Here is a 23,450-nt window from a genome sequence, read left to right as displayed (position 1 = left end):
TACGGGTCGCGCGCGCCCCCGCGTTGGATTCAGGAGCTTTCTGTACTTGGCCCGGAAACGAGCAGCATACAATAGAGCAGGAAACAGCCCGAAATTCTCAGGAGACAAAAAGAACGTTTGAGAAAGCGGCGATCCATCAAGCGCAGCTCTGGGAGTTATTTATCAGCAAAAGTGTTGGTAGCCTTCGGCGGAAAGCAGACTTTCGCTTTTTTGCTTCTTCTTCTTCTTTTCCTTCCCAAAGGGCTTCCTTTTTGTGGCGAGGAAACCTTAGTGGGACTCAATTGAAAGTGACGTGTGAACGAGGCAGACGATATCCCGCATGAATATTTTAGAACGAGACCGCCGCCTTTTTTAAGGCGCCAAAAAATTATCCAGCCTCGCTGATGGCGAGCGTTGATGCAACGGCGTGCTGAACTCGGGAATCATTTTTATCAAGTTGAACCACGCAGAGTGGAGATGTCGGGAAGCTCTTTGGCGTTCGCCTTTCTTTTTCTTTCTTTCTTTTTTTTTTTTTTCACACGCATCGGCAGCTACTGGAGAAAGCTACCCGGCTGACCGATCAGGCTCAATATGTAGAAGCGGGCTGCCTAAACAGCACCGCGGAAACTGAGATGCACGATAAGCGTCCATGGAAAGGAATTCGTCGTACCAACGTGGCCGGTACTTGCGTGGAAACTATGCAAATGTGCACACTGAATTGTTTACGTGGATATAATCTACCACACTACCTAAACTCAATAAATGGGATGCGCTTAACGGTCCCACCCTACCTACCAGGTAATTGACCCTTCCTTCCACACATTCTCATTATATCGCAAAGAGTACTGATTACTGAACAATGTTCCATCCGGTTCGAACTTCATGCACTAATAGTGTTGTTCATGAAGTTTAATAAGGCCTTTCAGACACTGTGGTGGGGACGAAATAAAATTATAAACAAGGTCAATCATCATACCTGAATATCACACATGAATCATACCTTAGCCTGAATGAAAAAAAAAGAAATATATATATATATATGCGCCGGGCTTACGAGTCCCAAGTAGGACGAAACAGCTGTACTCGGCTGGGAGTGAACGATCAAATTGTAAACATATGCTCAACGTGCAGCCACAGAGCTTTGGCTATTTTGCCTTTGTATATATATATATATATATATGTGTAGGCATAAGTGGTGATCAGCGTATTTGCCTTCTGCTTTCTAAAAGATGTACAGTTCTGAATTTTAACTCTGTCTAAGACATGACACTGTTATTTATAAAGTAATTAGACGCAATCTGCCTCATTGTCCGCAAAATTCTAAAGCATTTAGTCACGCCTTCATGTGCCATTTATTGCACCAATTTTCAATAACCTTTACATCAGTCGAACGTACGCACTCATTATCAGTAGACGCCGCACGGTAAAAACGACATCATCTGCGTACAGGCTGACACATGGCTGAGTCGTGGAGGGCAGGTCGTCGATATCAATTAAAAACAGAAGCGAACCTATAACCAAACCCTGAGGCCCCCCAGATATAACTGTAGCATGTCCTCAAAATGAGTTTCCCTCCATTCCACACGAGCACCTCCGAGTATCCCCGCGTCCGGCTCGTACTGACAAGTCGTTCGAACAACGCCAGCATCGCTAACATTCACCCTTGTCTGGAACCTCTCAAATAAATGCTATATACTCTTTGCATCACCCTAACCCTGCTACACAATTCTTGAAAAGTGCGATGTTGGCAACAGTAAAAAAAAAAGGGGGGTGGGAGCGGAACCTTAATTTTCTTTCTCACTTTCTCGAGAGCTCTTTAGTATCCCGAAAACAGCCATATTACTAACTTCTCCCGCTCTTGTTCCACACCACGAAAGACCCCGTAACGGCAATGGCTACACATAGCAGAGTCATTCTGCACACTGTTGCAGATGCCGTCACATAACTCACCGCCCTCTACCAGGCAAAAAAACGCAGCCTCGCATGTTTCAACTCCGGCAAGCCGGCCTTGTTTGCGTGCATGTAAAACTGCGGTTTAGCTCTTGGCATTCTGTGTACTGCGCCCAGAGGCTTCTTTGGCAGCTTGCTCGAAGGTTTCTCGCAAACCCGAAGTGACGGTTATGCATACATAACGCGGCGTACACAAGAGAAAGAGCGAAAGTAATTTTGGAGCTGATGGACGACTTGCTGAGATAGGCTATGACGTTTCGCTTCTGTTTATCACTCTCCGCCGTTGGCCCTTTCCTTCGAGGGATATTGCACTGATCCTTCCTTCATCGCGATGATAGTAGGAGATATGCTGGCGAAAGGTGTTGGCAAGGTGCAAGAAGCCCGTCCTGCTTTTTGTCGCAGACAGGTTTTAATGCCGGAAAGCGGGACCCTTGCACGGCATAGTCTCGGACGAAGAAATTGGGCTTCTAGAAACTAGACGTCTGCACTATAACAACTTTACTATTTCTATTTTATTTACTTTCTACTATTTCTCTAAAAGTTCAGCAAATTTTCAGACTTTTCCTTTCTGCGAGTTTTCAAAACTTGGGGGCGTTCACGTCGCATTACCTCACCGCATAACAAGCTCCTGTATAGCCAACCATCACCCCGAATGACTTCGTTCTTTCTCCTGGTGTGTTGAACACGAGAGGCTACGCCTTTTTGTGACAGCCGTGATGTTGGTCGTCACAAAAAGGTGTGCGCCCCGCACTTTCTATACAATGGTTGGTCTTCAGCGTGTTATGTGGTGAAGTTCCGTTTTAAGAGCAATATCATTTTAGCGCGCGGTATCAGGACATCATGTGCCCAACACAAATGGATTGGTGGAGACATCTCCCTGCAATGGATCCCCTCCCACGTCGACACCATTGGCAAGGAAAAGCGAACCAACAGCATCTGCAGCGCACCTCAGCAGTAGCCCCAGATTGCCAATCCCGGGAGACAGCGACAGACGATTTGTTCTTAATGAGACAGTACAAACACAACACCCTAGGATGAGGAAAATCCTGCAAAATCATCGACTAGGTCTCCCGTTTAAAGGTCGTTCCCGGAATACACAAACTCAATTCTTTAGACTGCGAACAAGAAGCGCTTTCCTCTGGATAATGCAAACTGCAGACACTGTGAACAAACCGAAACAATCGAACACATCCCGATTCATTGTCGTGCATATGCTGAAGCGAGGGGAAAATACCTTGGTGTCACGTGGTTTCCATGAGCCAGGGATTTCCTCAACGCCCCGACGACACTGGGGAAGAGCAGACCAAGTCACACAATCGTTTTCGGAACACACACTTTTAGGCTTTCAGACATTGCATAAGTGCGACATACGAAGAGTAAGAAAACAAACTTGCGGTAAAAGAACGTCCAGTCGCTTATGAGTGAGGTCCCTCGCCGAGATGACATGCCAAGTTGAGATGAAGAAAAGCAGAGAACACTTTTGCACAGATTAATTAAAGACTACACCAGCCCAATACATGGTGGCACTGCATCGAGGCGCCCGATATACGCCACGAGAAAAGAGTGAGACTCCTTCAGCGAGCCCGGTACCAACTAACTACAGTGCGTTATTCTGTCCCGTACCCGTTTCGGGACCAGAACAACCCACTTCATAAATCTGTCGTCCGTCTCAAACCCCCGAAAAGTTCTTGGAATAACACGTGTAGGAATGGCCGCTAACATAGTGTAAGGCATTCGGACTGTTTGTTGCCCGCGCTGACGTGCCGGACAGATGTTTCTTTTCTTTTTTAACAAACGGGAAACTACCATACACCCGTGTGAGATGTTGCCCCTTGTTCGAGGATTGATACACTTGGACACGGCAGGAATTGTATGCTGGATGATGTCCTGCATCCCGGGGGCTTTCGCACTGAAAGATACTCCAAAACTCGCAGCTTATCGTCTGCCTCGTCCTGGAAACTGGACTCTCCTAAAGACTATGGCTATGGAGTGACTATGGAGAGACTATGGAGTGTATTTGCTCACGGGACTTCTCACCAATCCCATAGCAGTGACCGGTCTACAACTGAACTTTCGACCGTCAACGTTTCATCATCTCATATCATATCTCATCCTGGTTACGCTAGTCATGACGCTGCAACCTGAGTGAGGCCAATAACGGCAACCTGATCTCGTCACAACCACCTCCACCACCAACCTCTGTTTTAAGAGTGTGGTGCGTAACGAAAATCCCAATGCGGGAGATGACAAGACATTTTTGGAAAAGATCTTTGCCACCAGGTGGCTTGCTTTTTAGCAGATCTACGGAACTGGTGTGGTAACCACGCAAAGTAACTATAACTGTATAGCTAGGCTACGCTTTAAATACAACTTGGCGGTGTGCTTCACGGGATGTGCCCGTGTGAACGCCATCGAGAGTTCGTACTTGTGGAACGCCCTCCGTAAAGCCTAAACTCTACAGAGCTCCATATCTCAGTACCGTGGCAAACGAATTACAGCTGACACGCAAAGAGGATGGCAGAGGAACGGGGATACTTCCGTCTGCCACCGTCTGTCATTCCCGATGAAGTTCAAGAGGCCTCAGAAATTATCCCCCAACCAAAACAGATTAGCTTACATAGTTGTTAAATTGGGGGAAATAAGGTGTCGACGATACGCATTTTAGTCATCATCTCATAATAGGACACGATGGAATTCAAATATTGCCTTTTAGTTTCATTGCAAAACTGCATGATAGAAATTCATCTTCAGGCGTTATCGCGTTAAAAGAGACGACCGAAGGAAATTTGTCTCGGGTTGTGTTGCCGATCCTGCTTTACACATCACTTTACAGTCGATTGCACATTTCCATGCAGGCAGAAGTGCCCAGCGGAACAAGTACTTAGTATGTTCGAGAAAAGCACATATGTGAAAGTGGTTAATTTCGCGGTTTTAAAGCGAAGTTCGCGATGTCGTGTGGGAGCGCGTTTCGGGTATATTTCGTGGGACCTTAATTTCGCGAATTCGTGTGGAAGCGGACGGAAGCGGAAATCGCGGGATCGGGGGTTCATGACATTGCCGACAGTAAACACAGATAATTAGCCGACCTCTACATGCCAGCCTCTACACATGCCGGCTGACTTATAGAGGCTCACCGTGAAATTCAAACCCGCAACAATGACATACGTGCTGGTTTTGTGAAAGCAGGTATCTGCAATGCGAAGTGATACAGTATGCGAATAAACTACTGAGGCTGAAGTGGCGTTTCAATTATGTTTGACAAGAACACATTTGTGAGAATAAAGGTCGTTAATTAAGTCCATTTGCCCTTGTGGAGCTCATATCGTCGCGAATTCCAGTGTCCATACTTTTTCATCCCAGCTACCTATATTTCGAGAAAAAAGTTCGATCGCGAAATTCACGAAAATTATGTCCACGCGAAAATCCCTACTTTTACAGTATACACCGTTAGGAAGGATGAATTGAATTGAAACATTTTAATATTTTTAGTACATAGATATGCGTACTAATACTATTTTATGTACGTTTCATATGCTTTACTGCAGGGGAGTCCTTATCAGGTCGCCTTCATGTTGTCTATATTCACTTAATTCTTCTCCTTAAATCTCTTTCTTCATAAAGACCACGAGGGTTGCGTTTGCTCTAAATTTTTGCGCTTACAACGCTAATGTTTAACGTTCAACCTCTATATCGAGCCCAATAACCGGCACCCTGAATATGTAGAGCACAACAGACCATAATGGAAGTCAACGATGAAAGATGAAAGTCACTGAAAAGGTTAGCCTGCTGTAGGGATCGAACCCACATCTTCTGGATTGCCGGTCCAGGGCTCTACCAATTGAGCTAAGCTAACACGCCTCTCCCGTGACTTTCGGGGTGCGTCATCTGAAGGGACGACAAACCAGCCACTCACTCTCACTCACCCTCCTTTCACTCTTACATTTTTGCTCACTCATACACACACTCATACGACGGAAATCGACGCAAGCGGCACCTGTTGTTCCAGCCTCAGAACATCAGTTTATCTCTTGTTCATAATGGAAGTGTACTATCCGCCTTGACAACGATGATTTTCCGAATAATACACTATATGAAATTATCCGTGGTATGTTCCTCGATACCTTTGAGTTCGTTCGCAAATTAAGTGGGTTCGGCTAGCGAAATACATGCGAAGAAGTGCTCCTCTTCTGGTGGAACAATCTTCGGCGGCCAGGCCACCGGCCCACTGCGTCTATCTAACGGCGCGGTGTGGGTCGACCGCTCCTCATCTGGGGAAAGGTAATTGCCGCTCTGCCGATACATGTTCTTTCTGGAAACACCTGCCGACAATTTCCTAAGATAATACATGGCAAAAAGCAACCGAGGTGCGATGGAGCTAACTTCCCGAAAATTGCATTCGCCCTTCTGGACGACGTGAGCCATTTATACCTGCGGAGAAGGCGTACTATTACTGGTTGATGCAAACTCCAATAATTTATTTTCTAATTGAACGCGACTAGCCTTTGTTCAATGCTCAACGTTCAAACTGTTCTTCGCTACTAAAGAATGCGAGGCCATCTCAAGTGAGTGGCCAGAAAATTAATAATTCCGCGCTAAGTTCCCTTTTATTTGCTTAATTTTAGCAGCGCTCAGCGGCTTCCCCTCCTATTGACACAGACTATTTATGACAATGACGGGTGGACACGCGCAACATTTCTCTATTGCTAATTTGCAATTTCAAAATCAGTACAAATCGTAAATCAGGAAATGCAATCGAACGCAAAGCGCGCTTCAGAAGATCAGGCACTAGTGTTGTACTCGTTGTGTGCAAAGGAGTCGTGCGCTTTATTTATTTATTTATTTTTCTGCTGGCGCCAGTACTTTTGCATATCTCTCTTACATCGAGCATAATGCTGCAATGCACACGATAGCGTGAACTCCAGAGGGGTGATTATGAGCGCACACTCAATCCCGAGTGGCATTTGGCATGCAAGACTGTGCCTCAACAAAGCCTCTTTTCCGCCTACATCAACATTTTTGATGCAGACTTTCCGTGCGCTGACCACAGCGAAGCGGTCAAGCTGACGGATATGCAAATTAGTTTAATGCTTTTCGTAACGCTTACTCCTCCTTGGTGTGAGTTCATGGGCGAGAACTAAATTACCATAAATGAGGGCTTCGCGTTATTCACTGTACGGTTGTGAAAGAAAAGAACAAAACGTATACGCGGAGTTCACGTTTATCGCGCTTCTTGCTCACTGGCACAACGTGCAACTCCTCATCACTCAAGTATAGTGTTCCGTGAAGGGTGTCGCTGCGCATGAACCGAAGATGAACACGGTTATTTTACATCCACATACGTTACGCACTGCAGCCATTTATATCCTAATCGTGCCAGCCTTTCGTGCGCCGTCTTGCACTTTTCCGATAGGGACCAACCAGAACCCTGGATCATCGATCCACAGACCCTACCTGGACATTCCAATCTCCTCTTCTGATACTCTCTGATCGTTAGCCTCGACACCAGTCCCTCGTTCGAAAACCTAAAGCGGCATAGTATCCGACATTACTCTTATCGGCACCAGTCGATGGAAGAGTGTCCTGGTTCTTCTCACAGCCCGCTCTGGAAGAGCGCTCTATGACGTAAACGCTAAGTATACATGGGCGGTATGCACTGCGCGTGACGTTCAATGTAATGCAGCTGTAGGAACGGGACCATCGACAGAAAGGAGCGCCACTCCACTGCATTCCACTGAGGTTCCCACATGCACGGTGTTCTACATCGAGATGAAATTCGCATTAAATTAATTTCCCTTCCTTCTTAGATTGGCCTTCCTTCTCATATGTTGACATTGTGGGATGGGTCTCATTCAGGGATATTCCCAGGATTTTCGTTTTCGGGGTGTGTGAGTGGGGGGGGGGGGGGGTCCCGTGTGGGGCTGTGACACCCGTATTTGCTGCTTTTCTGGCTTTTGGCCTTTCTAGCAGGCTGTTTGGGGGGGTGTTGCAAGATTTTTTGGGTAGCATTAGGAAATGTGGGGTGCTGGGAAAATCCCTGGCCTCATTTGCGATACATTCTACATCTTCTGGATACATTCTACACTCTTAAAAATGAACGTCACCACATAGCACGCTCCTAGCCAGCCATCGTTATTTCCCCTGATTTGTTGAAAACGGGGGGCGTACGCCATTTTTGTGGCATTATGCAGCTCATCATTGCCACAAAAATGGCGTACGCCCCCGTTTTCATCAAATCAAGGGAGATAACATTGTCTTTATGTGCTTGTAAAACACTAAGGAAGCACAACAAAGAAGACAGCGACGGTGTTTTTGTGATATGAACATGTCGGTGTTCCTCCATTAATGTCTACTATTTTGACAACTAAATGAACTGCACAAAACTTACAGTAGTAAGACTCATGTGTGGATGCCGGACGGTCAATGTACGTAACTGTTCGTTATATGGCGTCGCTTATGATCCTATATAGTTGTCTCGAATTCGAAAGCTACGAATTGTAAACAAAGGGCTGTCACTTTCATCGCCCTCTCTGATTTGGAGTAAGGTTTCACGCCTGCTCATCTACCGCTCGTCTACCCAACGTTACCCCCCCCCCCCCCCTTCGTGATGTCCTGTTTGCGAACGATTCGTTCACAACGTTCGAACAGTTTACAAGTGACAATTCAATGAATGGTTGACCAGTCAGCTACAGCTAATAAACTATATCAGTTATAGCGAACGGAAAATATCGTGGGTACATGTATTCCGTGTATCTGAGTTCCGTCGGTACACTCGCATCTATACACCGAAATACATTGCCTAGTTTGCGCGCCATATGCAAAGTGAAGCCATCATCACACGCGTCTTGGTCTGCCGCCGTTACTCCTCGGGGGAAGAGTGTGTAAAATGACGGGTAGAAAGGCTGGTGAAAAGCGTGGAAGCCCCATTGAACCGACTTCAGTGGCGATTTGTTGTTTCACTGAATCAGTGACTGTCTCGCAGCTCCGAGAGATGATCTGTTCGTACGTCGCAGCTTGTTCACTTGTTCAACTGCGGGCAATGTTCAACTTGCTGTTCGATTGACTCCTTATTACTCGTTATGACTCGCTATTCATGCAGTTCGTTCGTTGGGCGCGAGTCGTTCACTTGTGACTGGTTAATTCGGCCCTATGGTTCACTTCTTCACGAAGTCGCAGCAATAGCAGCATAAATAAGCGACATTGTCAAGCATATCTAACAGTTGTCGCAGCACTTACCTACAGGACACACGTTAGCGCCAACGTTAGGGATACGCCAACGTCCACTTGAAAATGACACTAATGCCGAGTCATGTGCCCCAGTGTTCGTCCTTTCATCCGGCCAGTGCTCGCTCAACGTGTGGGGTGCCGTTTTGGGACATTTGTTGTGGGCCCCCCCTTGACTTCGGGAGGGCGCTTCAGTATACGGCTTCCTACTGCGACGTTCTCGACTACGTCCTACCGCATGTCGTGTCGTGTTCAGAAGCCTAGCGTTCGTTCCATCACGACCGTAGACCAGTACACCACCACCGTTCAACAGATTCAGAAAGGACGCGTCGTAAAGCATCATCCTTGATCAGCCAGCGCAGCTTGCGTCAACGTAATTTGAGCTTATGTGGTGGCACCTTATAAAACTGTTCCTCGTAAGACTACGGATGGCACAGAGCAGAACTTGTGGGAAACAGTTAGCTACGGCATGGCGGAAATTTGATGCGTGGCAGTGAAGTCCTTGCTGAACACGACTTTTACCTGACATAGCCTGGAGCTGTTTGCCGTTCTCGCACCTATCGTTTGTTTTGCTTTACCACCGCTCGCTTTCCTGCCCCAACTATAATAACAAAAAGGGGCGAGTTGCCGTCGGCTTTCATGTGGGTCGAGTGCCCTTGTGTAGATGAAGGAGCGAGGTGCCCAATCCTCACACACCCCAAAGAACATAAGTCACGTCTCCCAGACTCGCACACGTACATGCAGCGCCGTGAATAGAAGAAGGAAAGAGACATGTTTTTTTTTTTTTTTTTACAAAAGGCAGCGCGACTTTGATGGCGAAAATGTTTATCCCTTACTTCGCGGGGATGACCAGTCTACGGGAATAACCTCGTCAATGTTGCGAGGGAAGTGACTCTGAACCCTCGCAGAACTTTCGTTACACACAGCTAATCTTCTGCACAAATCTGCGAGAGCACCCTTCATGTGCAAAAGAACATCAAGAAACATTTCAAACATCAAGCATCACTAAACATGATGTCGACCCCGTCACTGAGTCAAGAACGAAATGAACGAATGTCAGAGACGAAATAAAGATGGGTTCACATTCACTCAGAGGGTTCTGCCCATCACTCGCCTGCAGCCCATCACTCGCCTGCAGCCCTTTGGGTCGCTCCACACAGTAAATCATTTTACACCTTAATTTGCTCAAACAAGGTGTATTCTTATAAAAACACCCTTTTCTATTCCACAAAGAGTGCAAAAAGTGAATTACTAACGGTGTAATATCGACATACACCACGTTTTATGCAATGTGGATCATTAAGGGTGTAAAGTGGGGTGTTGACACGAGTGTTTTCCGTCGAATGCACGTTTTTTACACCCATTTGAATTGGGAGTATGGTGTTAAAAATGGTGTTTTATTTCGTGAGAGAAAAATTATGCTGGTTTCACAGCTCCGCTCAGCAAGTAATCACATTATAGACAATAACCTGAGTTAAAAACACAGTATTTGACAGGGAGGGGTGTTAGAAATTTAGCTTATATCTTTGACTCGTTGCATGCGTGAGTGTTAATTGCAAAAACACATTCCCGCCACCGCTACAAACGTTTCCCGCCCCACCACATGTAACGAACGTGCCCCAACAAATTGTATTTCAGTATATGATCCATCCGACACGCCAATATAGGCTACTGAGGGTGCCCTAGGTCTCTTTATGCCTCTGCACTCACGTTGGTCCCACAGTGTTACCAAGCTAACGAGGCGTGCCTGCGACGCATTGCGCTCCGGTTAGGTTCTACGATGGAACCACGGCTGGAAGTCTACCGTGTTCGCGGTGCTGCTTGCCATAGAAGCAAGAACGTCGAACTGCATGTCTCGGCCAGTGGTTTCGGTATGCTGCCGCGGAAGCTCCTATTACACTATTTGCGGGGGAATGTTTGCTAGCAAATAATTCCATCATAAAAGGTGTTTTCAATAGAATACTCCCTTTTTAAGGGTGTTTTTGTTTTTATACACCCATTATAACAGTGTTTTACTAGGAATACACTTAACTAAAAGGTGTATTAGAAAACACTCATAATTTGAGTGTAAAGGCAACACCAAAAAGGTGTGCGCCATGGGACAAGCCATTTACACCAAAAAAGTGTAAAAAAGTTTACTGTGCACGGTAACAATTGAAAACCTTTTATACTATTAACATCATGCTGGACCCATATACGGCAAAAGTGTAGCAACATCGATTTTGTCTCTTTTCCAGAAATTCGCCAGTTTTAATTGACAATGGACAGTATAGAATTTAAAAACGAGTCCGTGTTGTAAAGTGCGTTCGTTGAATTGCGTTTTTCGAGTTTGTAATAGCAAGTCCGCGTGGTTGAAAACTTGGGCCGTGTGCATAAAGTTGCATTTAAACTCGGGCGCCGATGCTGAGTTACAAGCACCGTATTGTTCACACAAGTGAAAGATACATTTTGTGCGCGTGGGTCGTATGCGGGTAGTCGGATCTCATATGTCATATGACTTTTCTAACCATCGCCTTCTTACTCGTTATACTTTTGAAGCGTTCCTGAAACGTACTCCATTCTCGTCACGTTTTGTTTTTATTCCGTGTTAGCGGCGCGAAGCAACTATGGCTATGAGCGGCGTACAGACGTGGACAGATGGAGAGAGGACAGCAGGAAGCAGTGGGGGACAGAGGGGGTTAGTGTGCGTCTTGGGCCGCCTTCAAGGGCATTCTGTGCCGACATTCGTCCAGATGGAGAGAGGACAGCAGGAAGCAGTGGGGGACAGAGGGGGTTAGTGTGCGTCCTGGGCCGCCTTCAAGGGCATTCTGTGCCGACATTCGTCTGGAAAGTCTGCCGGAAAACCCAGGGAAAATCTCAGACAGCACAGCCCCGCTGGCTACCGTGGGCTAGCCCGTGCCGCCTTGGCCATGGCGCCTCACGTTTGTAGCGAGTCCGGCAAGCGGCTCAAAAATCACGTGGTCTAAGCAAGTGCTAAGTTGGCTGGGAGTCAGCTGGTACTACATACGGGTTCTCATAAGGAGCTTCGGTTGTAGATGGGGTGCCTTCCCTATTCCGCAGGGGCTCTCCCATCTCTCAGCTTCTCTTAATTATTTCCTACAGGTTGCACACGTTCACAGTTGCGGAAGTCACTGTGTCTAGATCGTCTAATAAGAGATACGGTTAGACTCGTACAATCGACAACGTATAGGCCTTTTAGACGTTTGAAAATTACGTTCGCTTTTCACGGCTCGTGACGAATGCGGGGCATTGCTAATCTCCTCGGCAGGGCAACCAGCTTTGTCCCAAAATTCCTATTCTCGCATCAGAATAATGTCCATACTCCTATATATCTTGTATTGGGCCCTGGATTACATTCCCCAGGAGGATAGTCCATTGAGAAATATAGTCGGGCGAAATGTGACTTAACCGTCTGAGGACCTACACAATACAGCAATGATAAATGTTTCGGAAATAATATTATTAGTAATCTTATTGAACATATAATGATTACATATATTAATTCAGCCTATTCAGATCTCAGAGTCTAAGAGAAATATTTAAAGCCGCATTGATACCGAAACTAAGGCGTGTTAAAGACACCTTGTTGGGTAACTCAACTTGCCCCTATCTCAGGGAATAAAACCACACAGTTACCGCACATATGAAGCATCATTGAAAAGTACGAACAATGGAGCTTCTAACTTACTTCAACAATTCGTAGTATCCAACTCACAATAATAATTCGTCCAGTAGCTTCGCAATGCCTTTCTCTTGAGCAAGGATTTCAAAGCAGCCTCGCCGATGCACAGCCGTCAAGTTCCAACCAGTCCAAAACTGATCCCGAACAAGAGACATACGACCACATCATGAAAACCGCTCAGTTCGACAAACCCCGATTTATTCTGACGAATTTGGGCGATAGCCACATTCTTACATCACTCTTTTTGCCACTTTCCTGGTCCTCTTCGCCTTCCCTTTGCTACGCTTACTGTCTTTGGAGCGTCTACTTGCACTTCCTTCCGGAAGCACAGTGTCGTCGGATGAGCAGGAAACTTGGGGTGCCCCACAAGCGGGACAAGATTTGCCATCATGGAGAGCTTCAACACCGCGCCAATCCTTTTGTTTTTCGCAATGGTTGTCCGTGTCTTCCACATTGTAGGCTTCGACAAGATTGGTGCCGTTTCCACTCTTTTCTGGGGTCTGCGCAACCTCCAAGGAGACTGCCATAGGTGCTCGCATCAAGAACAGCAGAGCGCCCAGGGACCAGAAGTCAATGGCTCGCATCCTTGTTCTTCCTTGGAGACCTTTCAGCTATTTCAGCATCCAACCCGCAGGTTCCGAAGACAATTTATGAACGATGCACGACGAGCCAAAAGCTCTCGTGCACGGTCATCGTTTTCTACGCTCCTATAGTTATTCGTGGCCATGGTGAATGTCATGCTGTAATACAATTTGGCAAGAAATCACGTTTAGTGCTTTTCCTGTTTTTTTTTTCTTACAAAAAACAAACAAACAAACACGTTCAGTGTTTGGTGCTTTATGGCAAAAGAGCAACTAAGGCCAAATAAAGAAATCACGTAGCTAGTGAATGTATGGTGCACTGTGCAAGATATCAGGTTCACCGAATGGAGGAAATTGAAATGAACACGTCCTTCTACAGGACAGGAGAACAAGAAAAGTACAGTCGGAAAGCAACTTCCGTATTTAGAAGCAAATAAAAACATGTCAGAGGAATACAACACCGAAGAAAGACAGAGGCTACATCACAGGATCTACCTAAAGTAACAAACAGTATTTGATATTTTTCGAATCCTCTTCACGTGGTGATTTGACCTCTAATCTACACTCAGACCAAAAAAAGAAATTCGTGAAAGATATTCGCAGAAGTGAAGAATTGGTATACTCTTAGAGTTACGCACTTTTTAGTTTGACGAACTACCATATCATACGTAGAGGGGTAGAAAATCCAGCGAACCAGTAAGGAAGCATGAAGGGAAGTGCATCAGGACGAGAGCCGCCGACTGTTCGAAATATCGGCGGCTCTAGTCCTGAGGCACTTCCCTTCATACCATGTAATACGTAGCGCATAACAGCGTCCAACAAAATGCTTAACGGGAGTGTTCCCCAGTTTCTGAAAGTGTTTGCAGGAAACAAAATATCATCCCTGACCTTGACGTCTCGACGAGATTGGCATTATTAAGCATAACTTCGTCGAAACCGCAAAGAATATGCGTACATTCTGCTATTAAATGGTTGAAGATCGGTAAATCGTTAAACCAGAAGCCCCAACAAAGTAGGCGCTTTCTACGTCGCAGTCTAATTGCTCGCCTCTGACATATTGCGAAGAAAAGCACGTGACAGCAGAGACATGTTAAGCAGTGACGTCAGCAAATCAAGCCCTGAATCAAAGACACGGGCTCCGTCCCAAGAAAAAAAGAAGAAACTTTATGGAAGCCATGTAGTACAGAGAAACAAGGACATATTAGAGTGATAAATATATGCTCGAGAATTTTAGATTGCAGATTTTCTTAGCGACACTGACTGTTAATTAACGACAGAATGCCTTTTTTTATGCATTGACATGTCGTTTACGGTATAGCGGCCCATATCCTCCAAACGCCCATTTCCACCGACGTCCCAAATCGACCAAAAGCTCATTTCCTCCGAACAACAACAACAACAACAACAACAATAAATGAAGAAGTGACGATGACATGGGATGTTTCCCCGTGGTAGCCACAGGACCCTACCCCACTTCACAGTGGTTAATATGAGAGGATGAATTTCCTCCGAAAAAATATTCGGAGGTTCTGGGTTTTCGGTTGATCTGGGCACGCGGGTGGCAGTGACCTATCTCCCCCAAATGCTCTTTTCATCCGAGCGCCCCGAACCACCGAAAGCGGGATACTTGAAAGGACACGCTTCCCCCGTTTAACAGGTAGAGGAGGAAGGGCGAGCGGTTCCCGAGTATGCGGGAATTCAATGTACAGCTCGAACCAGAGTTAACTGGAACGCCACTTCGACTGGCGGAGCTAAAGTCGGGGAGAGAGCAACCCTATAACGGCTCTTACGATAACAAAGGCGAATAGTGTTTCGACTGTCCCACTGCTGCTGTGGGGGTGTCCTGGGTGGGTATCCAATCCTGCAGTTGCAGGATTGGATACCCAAGAACCGCTCACCCTTACTCCTCTCCCTGACAAACAGAGGAACCGTGTCCTTTCAAGTATCCCGCTTTCGGTGGTTCTGGGCGCTCGGATGAAGAGAGCATTTGGGGGATATGGGTCACTGCCCCCCGCATGCCCAGATCAACCGAAAGGGCCAGAACCTCCGAACATTTTTTCGGATGAAATGAGCTTTTGGTTGATTTGAGACGTCGCTAAGAGTACTAAAAGCGACGCTTGAATCCATGCACCCTTTTTCACGGTCTCACGTTGAACGTCTTTTTTACTCTCCGTATAGGCGGATGTTCCCCACGCTGCGGGTGTCCTTCACCGGTTTGCAGTTAGATGGGCGGTACGTCGTCTTGCTGGACATCGTTCCCGTAGACAACAAGCGGTATCGGTACGCGTACCACCGGTCCTCATGGCTGGTGGCTGGCAAGGCAGATCCACCTTCTCCTGCCCGCCTCTATCCTCATCCCGACTGCCCTTTCACTGGGGACCAGCTGAGGAAACAAGTCGTCTCCTTCGAAAAGGTCAAACTTACCAACAACGAGATGGACAAGCAAGGACATGTAAGCAAAGCATAGCCAACATCTAACTTGATTACGCAAGAAGCGCAACAATAATGGATGTGTAGTATAGTCCTTCCAAGAGCGCTTGCTGCCTCTTCCTGATGTACAGGATGTTGTAGCGGTTGCCGTTTTATTTGCAGATTGTACTCAACTCCATGCACAAGTACCAGCCCCGAATACATCTAGTGAAGCTTCGACCAGACTCCAATCCAACGGTGATCACAGATCTCGAAGCTGAGCAGTATCGTACATATATCTTTCCGGAAACCGTATTCACAGCTGTCACTGCATATCAAAATCAACTGGTACGTCACGGTAAACTCTCAAAGTGCTACGTTTAGCTGTACTGCTAGAAATACACTTATGTAGAAAATGAACCGTTGTATTCCAAAAATAGTCTTCGTGTATTAATTAACAAATCAATGAAGTCCTTGTCCATTTGTCCTTGACTGTGCTTGGAATATATCTGTTGCAAAAATAAGGTCCAGAACAGCGCTTGCTAGGAAACTGAAGCACAACAAATTAAGTCTATATCATTTTGAATTCCTATATTACTTCCAGCGTCATTTCACTTATTGACTTCTATAGCTGTTCTGTAATCAGCAGAATAAGACCGTGTAGTTTCACCTCAGTATACCTCAACTTCCTGCTCACTCTGCCTCACAGTGAATCCCGCACCATCTGCATCCCCCGCTGCCATTCATTACCCTTTTCCCCACATGTTACTTTTGAAGCCTGTACGAGTTACTGCTAAAATCTACATTGTTCGTTCCTGGAAGTATTGTTTGCCGCCTGTTTGTGTTTACGTAATTGTTGAAAATTCATGGTCGTACTACTATCCCGCACTGTTATTTCACTCCGCAAAAAAACAATCGAACGAAATTTCCCTAAGGAGAAAAGCGAAGAAAAATAACAGGTTGAAATTATTAGTTGCCGTTATACGAAGATTTACGGATGAGAAGTATTCCCCACGTTTGTAAATGCGGTGCTCTTTTGCAGATTACGAAGTTGAAAATCGACAGCAATCCATTCGCAAAAGGGTTTCGGGATTCCTCTCGCCTCACAGATTTTGAAGGGTAAGTGCAAGGATTTTATGTAGCTCCGAAACGGTGCGAAGACAAAACGCAAAGCGCGAAACAATAAGCCCCTCTTCTTTTCTTTCAGAGAGTCCGTTGAAAACCTCCTGCGAGAGCACGCGTTCCGGCATTCACCCTTCAGGGCGTTTATGGCAGGAGACGTACCTCCTGAACAGCAGTTCCTAGCTTCAGCAGGCGGTAAGAGCAAGTTCTATGCTTTAAATAGAATCCGCTAAGATCAGAGTGTGTCTAAAACGTAATCGTTAGTAAGAAAAGTGAGCTCGAGATCGTAGCGCATAATCTGTTCGCGTGTAGTCTCAGGTTACAGTGTTCATCTGTATAGCATCACTATAATCCGCACGACACAAAATTGACACAGTTATAGAGTGAAAAACTTGTATTTGAGAATACGTCTAAAGATTTGGCATAATTTGGCACACAGTTAGCGTTCCCCGGTATAATTTTTGACGACATATGATTTATTATTTAAAAAGGCGCAGGAACCTTTGATCAATCGTTGTCAAGATCGATAGACATAGACAGAGCCTATGAAGCCAGACACTTGGCCACATGACACGGACAAGTCTTCTAAGCGAGTTTTTACGTTGCCAAGGTTTGTTGCTTCGTTTCAAGGAAGCGTAAAGTTCAACTTGATAACGACGAACACATTAACTATGCGGTCCAACTTCAAATATTAGCCTCCAGCTTTTGCCGTAACGAACATCACCCACTAATGTTGACTTCACTGCTTATCGGGTATGAGTAAGTGTGAAAGCACGGCGTTGGCGACATATGGTTACACCAGATAAATTTGGGGGGTGACACGACACGGGACAGGACAAATTTTATTGAATGCCCCAGAGAGAGAAACGTATTCTACATTAAAGAGAACTGCGGTCGAAGTGAAAAAGACGACAAAAATTGCACCCACAAGAGGGACACAGTAAAGGCGAACACGTCAGTGTAGCATCGACTCATCTTCCATCCCGCACCGGATAAAAGCGTCAAACCGTACATAAAGCGACACACGCCCCAAGCAGCACAATGTACTGAAAGTCGGGTGCAGTAGGGGTGGACGGGTAGGTGGAAGACCTTGAACATACTCACGAAACTAAAGAACATTGATAAGACACATACCGTCCACCCCTATTGCACCCGACTTTTAGTGCATTGTGCTGCTTGGGGCAATGCGCACAATCTTGTTCATGATCGTGCCCATTCATCATCATCAGGTCGCCTGTTTGCTCGCCATAAAAGCCTACAGGAATCGACGTTAGAACCGACATGAAAACATGATTTCCAGGCTACATGCTGAAAATTTTCACCCTACATTGATCGTTCCTGTTAAAATAAAAAAATAAGGCACGTGTACTGCCGAGCATTCCTGAAAATGTCTTCCGTGGTTCTTGTCACTTGTGGCACGAGCCCTCAAAGGGTAAAATACGGTAGGGATAACGTTGATGCTGTACATCTCAAGTGCATGTTCCGGTAGCAAAGAAACAAAGGTGTGGTTAGGAAGAAAACAACCTCGTACATTCTAAATGGCAAAGCACAAACAAAACAAGGACTGAGCAAGTAAGCAAACGAACAAACAAACAAGGATTCTATCCTTGCCTTTTTGCGCTTTACCATTTAGAGTGAACCAGTACCTTGTGCCTCAGCTCCCTGTTGAGTATCCCGTACTTCACATGTGCGCCGCGCCAGAATTGCATGTCGAATCAAATCACAGAAATGGGAGTTCATGAAGCAAAAAAAATTCCTTTCTTCATTTATAACTAGCATTTACAATTACTTGTGGCGGCCTGTAACGACAACTTCAGTGAGAACGTGCAATAGACGACACGGGCGAGCAGCTTCCGTTCGGGCGGCAGCGCCCAAAACTCGGGCACGGCTGGAGATGCTCCCCTTTATTATCTTGGACACAGAGGCAACAGAGATCTTTCTCGGGAGGGGTACATGAGCAACGATAAGCTAAGCTGCAAGCCCCTGTTGCTATTGCACAATCAGTCAACAACTTCACTCGACAATCGTTACTCATGATGACTTCCTCCCTTCTGCAGTCCTTGGGCGCATTCCGACGAGCAGTGAGCTTCTCCTCCTTGCAAACGGAGCTGCTGCAGCCTCATCACCATGGAAGCTTCCCGGCATGCCTATGAGCATGGTGGACCTCAGCGCACTGATGTCTGCACAGCAGCAGCAATTCCAGGGTTTTCCCGGCCTGTACTTAGGCTTCCCACGGACGTTATACCCGCATTATTCTGTTGTGTCCTCAAATGTGTCGCCAAGTTCCCGCTCACCTCCAACTACCTCATCGGCGATGGGTGCCGCCTCTTCGATCCCGTCACCAGCCCCATTGTCGCCTCCTGGCAGACCTTCGCCGGGCTCTGCGACGGGCGGCTCGCCCGGTCCACAACTCGCCGCACCTGCCACGTCGCCGTACACAAATCGTGCCCTCTATCCTGGTCTCAAGTTCCATCCCTATTTTCACCCAAGACTTTTGCGAACACCTTCCGTGCCACGTGAAGGCAGCCCCGTAGACTACGACAGCGTCGTACCCCAAGTGTGAATAACTTCGTCAGTCCGGCCCGGTGCCAAGTGCAATATTCCAGTCATATCAAAACCACACGGAACGAACTATTCCCCTTGGACACGAAACGTCAGTGGTTATGCAGTCACAATAGCAAGCGTGGAAAGTATCAAACCACAGGGATTCTAGCGCTCGGTGTGTAAATCTCTTTGGAGATCGTTGTACATACTGGTCATACGAAACACCTTGGTCGGTTCATTTGTTGTTGTTAGGAAAATTTAGTTAAACGTGCAACAGGGCCGCGAACAGCTTTTAGTTGTAACGTGATTTCTATGAAGACATATCAATGACATAAAATCAGAATGCACAACATAGTGCCACGCAGCGACGCGTCGTCTGAACATTTTTGGCAGACACGGGACAGCGGCCTCCATATCTGATCAGCAAGACATAATTGAGGACACCATGATCTAGCTAAGCGAAAAGTGCATAGCCGTAGAAAAGTGGCATACTAGTATATTTGTCCATTATGATAATCTGAATGTTAATCGTTCTCTGGTTCACCAAACTCACAATCAAAACAGGAGAACTTCCAGGCTCATTAACAGTTCCTTCTATGGTGACCTCCAGACGACCCAAAAATTCAAGCTTATTTACTGCCAGACTTTGTAGTGACGTGTCCCATTTCACTCCTGCATTTTACGCCTCGTGGAGCAGATAGAAGGAGAAGAACGTATTCATGCAAGGTATAGCAATGCTGACATGCCCTGCTTGGGGTTGGGAGCTCCATTTTTACGAACAAATTGTATTAGCCGTGTCTGTCCCGATTAGTCTATTTGCATTCCCAAGTAAACCGACTACACAAGTGTGGAACTTTGTAGCATATGAAAGTCTATGAAAATTTGCGCAAAATATGTTGATCCATCACTAGCTACCACAATCCCCTATTTATTTCACACCCATCGCGTTTCAGAGGCGACGAATACTTACAAGAAATGCAAATGGCAAGTGCGTTCTGTAACCGATGCAGACGACACCATAAAAACTGTCCCATGTAGCCCCCTCTGTTGCCGTAACTGTGGTGCGATACCTCAACTTGTAAATATCTGTACAAAGAATACTGTCTCATGATTGTCGCGGTGTAGATGTGCTGTTTGAATTGCGACCAGAGCGCTTGTGTGCATATATTCCAACTACTTCAGTGTTGGAGCCCGAACGTATGTGTGTGATATAAAATTTACTCGCATCTATTGAAATTAAATAGATTCTATCAGTGCCCCGTGATGTATACAGGTCTGCATGGCCCATTTCTTCATTACTGTAAATACATGGCTCGTTTCCGTCAGTCGTTCCGTAGAAGTTCAGACTCAGAGTACCATTTCTCGTAGGCTGTCAACACACACAAACGTACGCGTTTTTGTATGCATAGTGCTTGAAACAGCTGATGTAGATGGCAGAAAATAAATTAACCTGAAAACCAGGCACAATTCTTGCATTCGTTCTCACTTGCTTGTAAGCTATGCGCACAATCCAAGACATCTAACGATACTATTACTGCAGGTCATGCAAACATGATTTCTCCAACCCTCTTCTTTCTGCAGCAACAACAACAGATCAGTTGACAACTGTGACATGGGGTATTGCTTGGTCGTCATCGGCATACATTTCCTACTCACAGATGCCCTTGTACTTTCATGGTACACTCTAAGGAAAAAAGGAAGAAAATGGGGAGTAATTGCAGCTTCTAGTCCCCTAGACTGCAATTACTCCTCATTTTAGTCCCCTAACCCCGAAAATTACTCCCCAGTACAGTACTGTGCATAGCCAATGAACTTCGCAAATGGCCTTCCGAATGCAACAGTCTACGGAAATATGTGCTATTGGTCAATTTGGTGGCATAAGGCTGTATAACTCAGCCGACTTAGCAGTTTTCCACCCACGCAAAGTAAGAAACACTTAGCGCTTCTTTCTTGGCGAATTGTGCCCTATGTATGTCGCAAGGTTTTATATCACTCGATATATCACGGTTGACGGTTTGATTCAAGGTATTTTCGTGCATGCACACGAATTATGTACCTGGGACACTTAGAACAGAGCGTGAAATGCAGTCTCCACTCTGTGACACTCATTTACTCCCGTGCATTTACTCCCGAAAGAGACTATTTTTTGTGGCAATGCATTTAGTTCCCAAAAGGAGTAAATGTACCCCTTTTCTCCGTAGAGTTATAGATCTCCGGCAACCACGTACCTTGGACAAGGGCAACGTAGGGCGCAAAGTCGATCTCTTTTTTGCGTGCAAATCGGCACATATCGAATTAAAAGAGAGATCGACATAGCGGGAATTAAGTGGCTAAAATGGGGTAGTCCAGACGGCAGCTGTCGAATGAAGCCCGCCATGTAAACCGGATACCAAAGACCTCGACGTCGTGGAGGAAACAACAAACAGTTCTACAGAGCGACCTGCTCAGTGATATGGGTGAATCGTTCCTCTCCCACATCGTTCAAAACATCTTTCGTTCACAAACACCGCGCTCACAGAACCGCTACACACTATACTACCTGCAGACTAATAGCCTTACTGGACGACCTAATGACATCATAGCCGGAATGGATACCTCGCTGTACCGTGCCATTCATGGTATTTACCGGCATTTACCATGGCAGCCGCCCCGTGCGCACTCGCCAGAGAGGGCGCCGAACGGCAGGCCCTGGCAGGTTGGTTAATTGGACAGTATAAAGCGGGAATTAAGAGAATTTGAATTTACGATCTCCCCCCCCCCCCCCCCGACAGTGCATATGATCTTTTCTTCTTTCTTTTTTTTACGGAGCTTCGGACGGCAGTGAGAGAGAGAGAGAGAGAGGGGGGGGGGGGCTTCACGTTTACCGTGCCCCGGGCGCAAACTCACCTCGGGACGGCTCTGGTGACGAGGATATTGCTGTTTAACTGTGAAAATCTGACATGGACCGCTAACAGTGAATGGTGGAAGTTAGGCTAGTTTATATCTTACTAGCGCATCTGATGTCATGCGCAGTCGAGACTTGTGTCGGTCAACGCTAGGACTGCGGTAAATAAATTGGATGAGGTTGAAAACGTCCCGCACAACTACGATCTTCATAGCCTTGCTGTGACTGAGGCATGGCTGACATTGCCATAGAGGATGGCGAGGTAGTGCCACTTAAATACGCTACGACAGTTGCAGAAACCACGTGAGGAAGTGTCGTGCACCTAAACCTTGAAATGTTACCCCGTTATTTAGGAGAGGGACCAATGAGGTCGCTCCACGGGCAATAACAGAGAGGGGGAAACTGGAGTGCTATGCAGACAGCTGACCTACTTGCATAGCGTATTACAAAATATATAGGGTGTTTATTTTTATTCTTTACAGATATTTTATAAAAAGGTATGAGAACAGCATAAATGACGTTTTTGCAGTTGAGTTATATGGCCAGGCGGACATCCTCTCGAAGAAGTTATGCAACTACAATGTGACTAATTAAATAAAATTCATTAATTAACTCTTTAATTAGGATATTTTAGGATATATTAATTGACTCTTTAATTAGGATATTCACGTCAGAGAATCTCATGATTTGGAGCGATGGTGATGATTGGAGTAGGTGCCGCTCAGCTAGATAAACTGCTTTCCTGCCAAGATAAACCTCCGACGGCAAAGGTGATATGCGCTCCTCAGGCGCTCTTTTTCTGTTTCGGCTCATATCATATGCGTTTTTCGGAATTTTTAAAACGTGGAATGGCTTTCAACGAGGACAGTCTCTCAATCTGCTATCTCGTTTTCCCCCGAAATCTCCTGATTAAAGAGTTAATTAACGAATTTGAGTTAAGTTGTCTCCTAGTCGCACATACTTTCATCGAGAGGATGTTCGCCTGGCCGTTAACTCAACTGCAAAAACGACATTTATGCTGTTCTTAAAACTTTTTTTATAAACAAATATGTAACGAATAAAAATAATCACCCTGTAT

At 46.0% G+C, this 23,450-nt stretch overlaps 1 protein-coding gene across 1 annotated transcript in view; it reads left to right on the top strand.

The window, feature by feature from the left end:
* LOC135377689 (T-box transcription factor TBX20-like) overlaps positions 1 to 20,955 on the top strand; it is a 59,712-nt gene extending 38,757 nt beyond the window's left edge. The window contains exons 3-7 of the mRNA XM_064610287.1: positions 15,592 to 15,865; positions 16,006 to 16,170; positions 16,865 to 16,941; positions 17,030 to 17,139; positions 19,002 to 20,955. Coding sequence (XP_064466357.1) covers positions 15,592 to 15,865; positions 16,006 to 16,170; positions 16,865 to 16,941; positions 17,030 to 17,139; positions 19,002 to 19,507 — 1,132 coding nt within the window. The 3' untranslated portion in view covers positions 19,508 to 20,955. The remainder of the gene's footprint in view (positions 1 to 15,591; positions 15,866 to 16,005; positions 16,171 to 16,864; positions 16,942 to 17,029; positions 17,140 to 19,001) is intronic.
* Positions 20,956 to 23,450: the final 2,495 nt, after the last annotated feature.

The sequence above is a fragment of the Ornithodoros turicata genome, chromosome 1 (assembly GCF_037126465.1).
Source record: "Ornithodoros turicata isolate Travis chromosome 1, ASM3712646v1, whole genome shotgun sequence".
NCBI lineage: Eukaryota > Metazoa > Arthropoda > Arachnida > Ixodida > Argasidae > Ornithodoros > Ornithodoros turicata.
The sequence above is the reverse complement of the archived record's forward strand: the minus strand, read 5'-3'. Positions and strand labels throughout refer to the sequence as shown.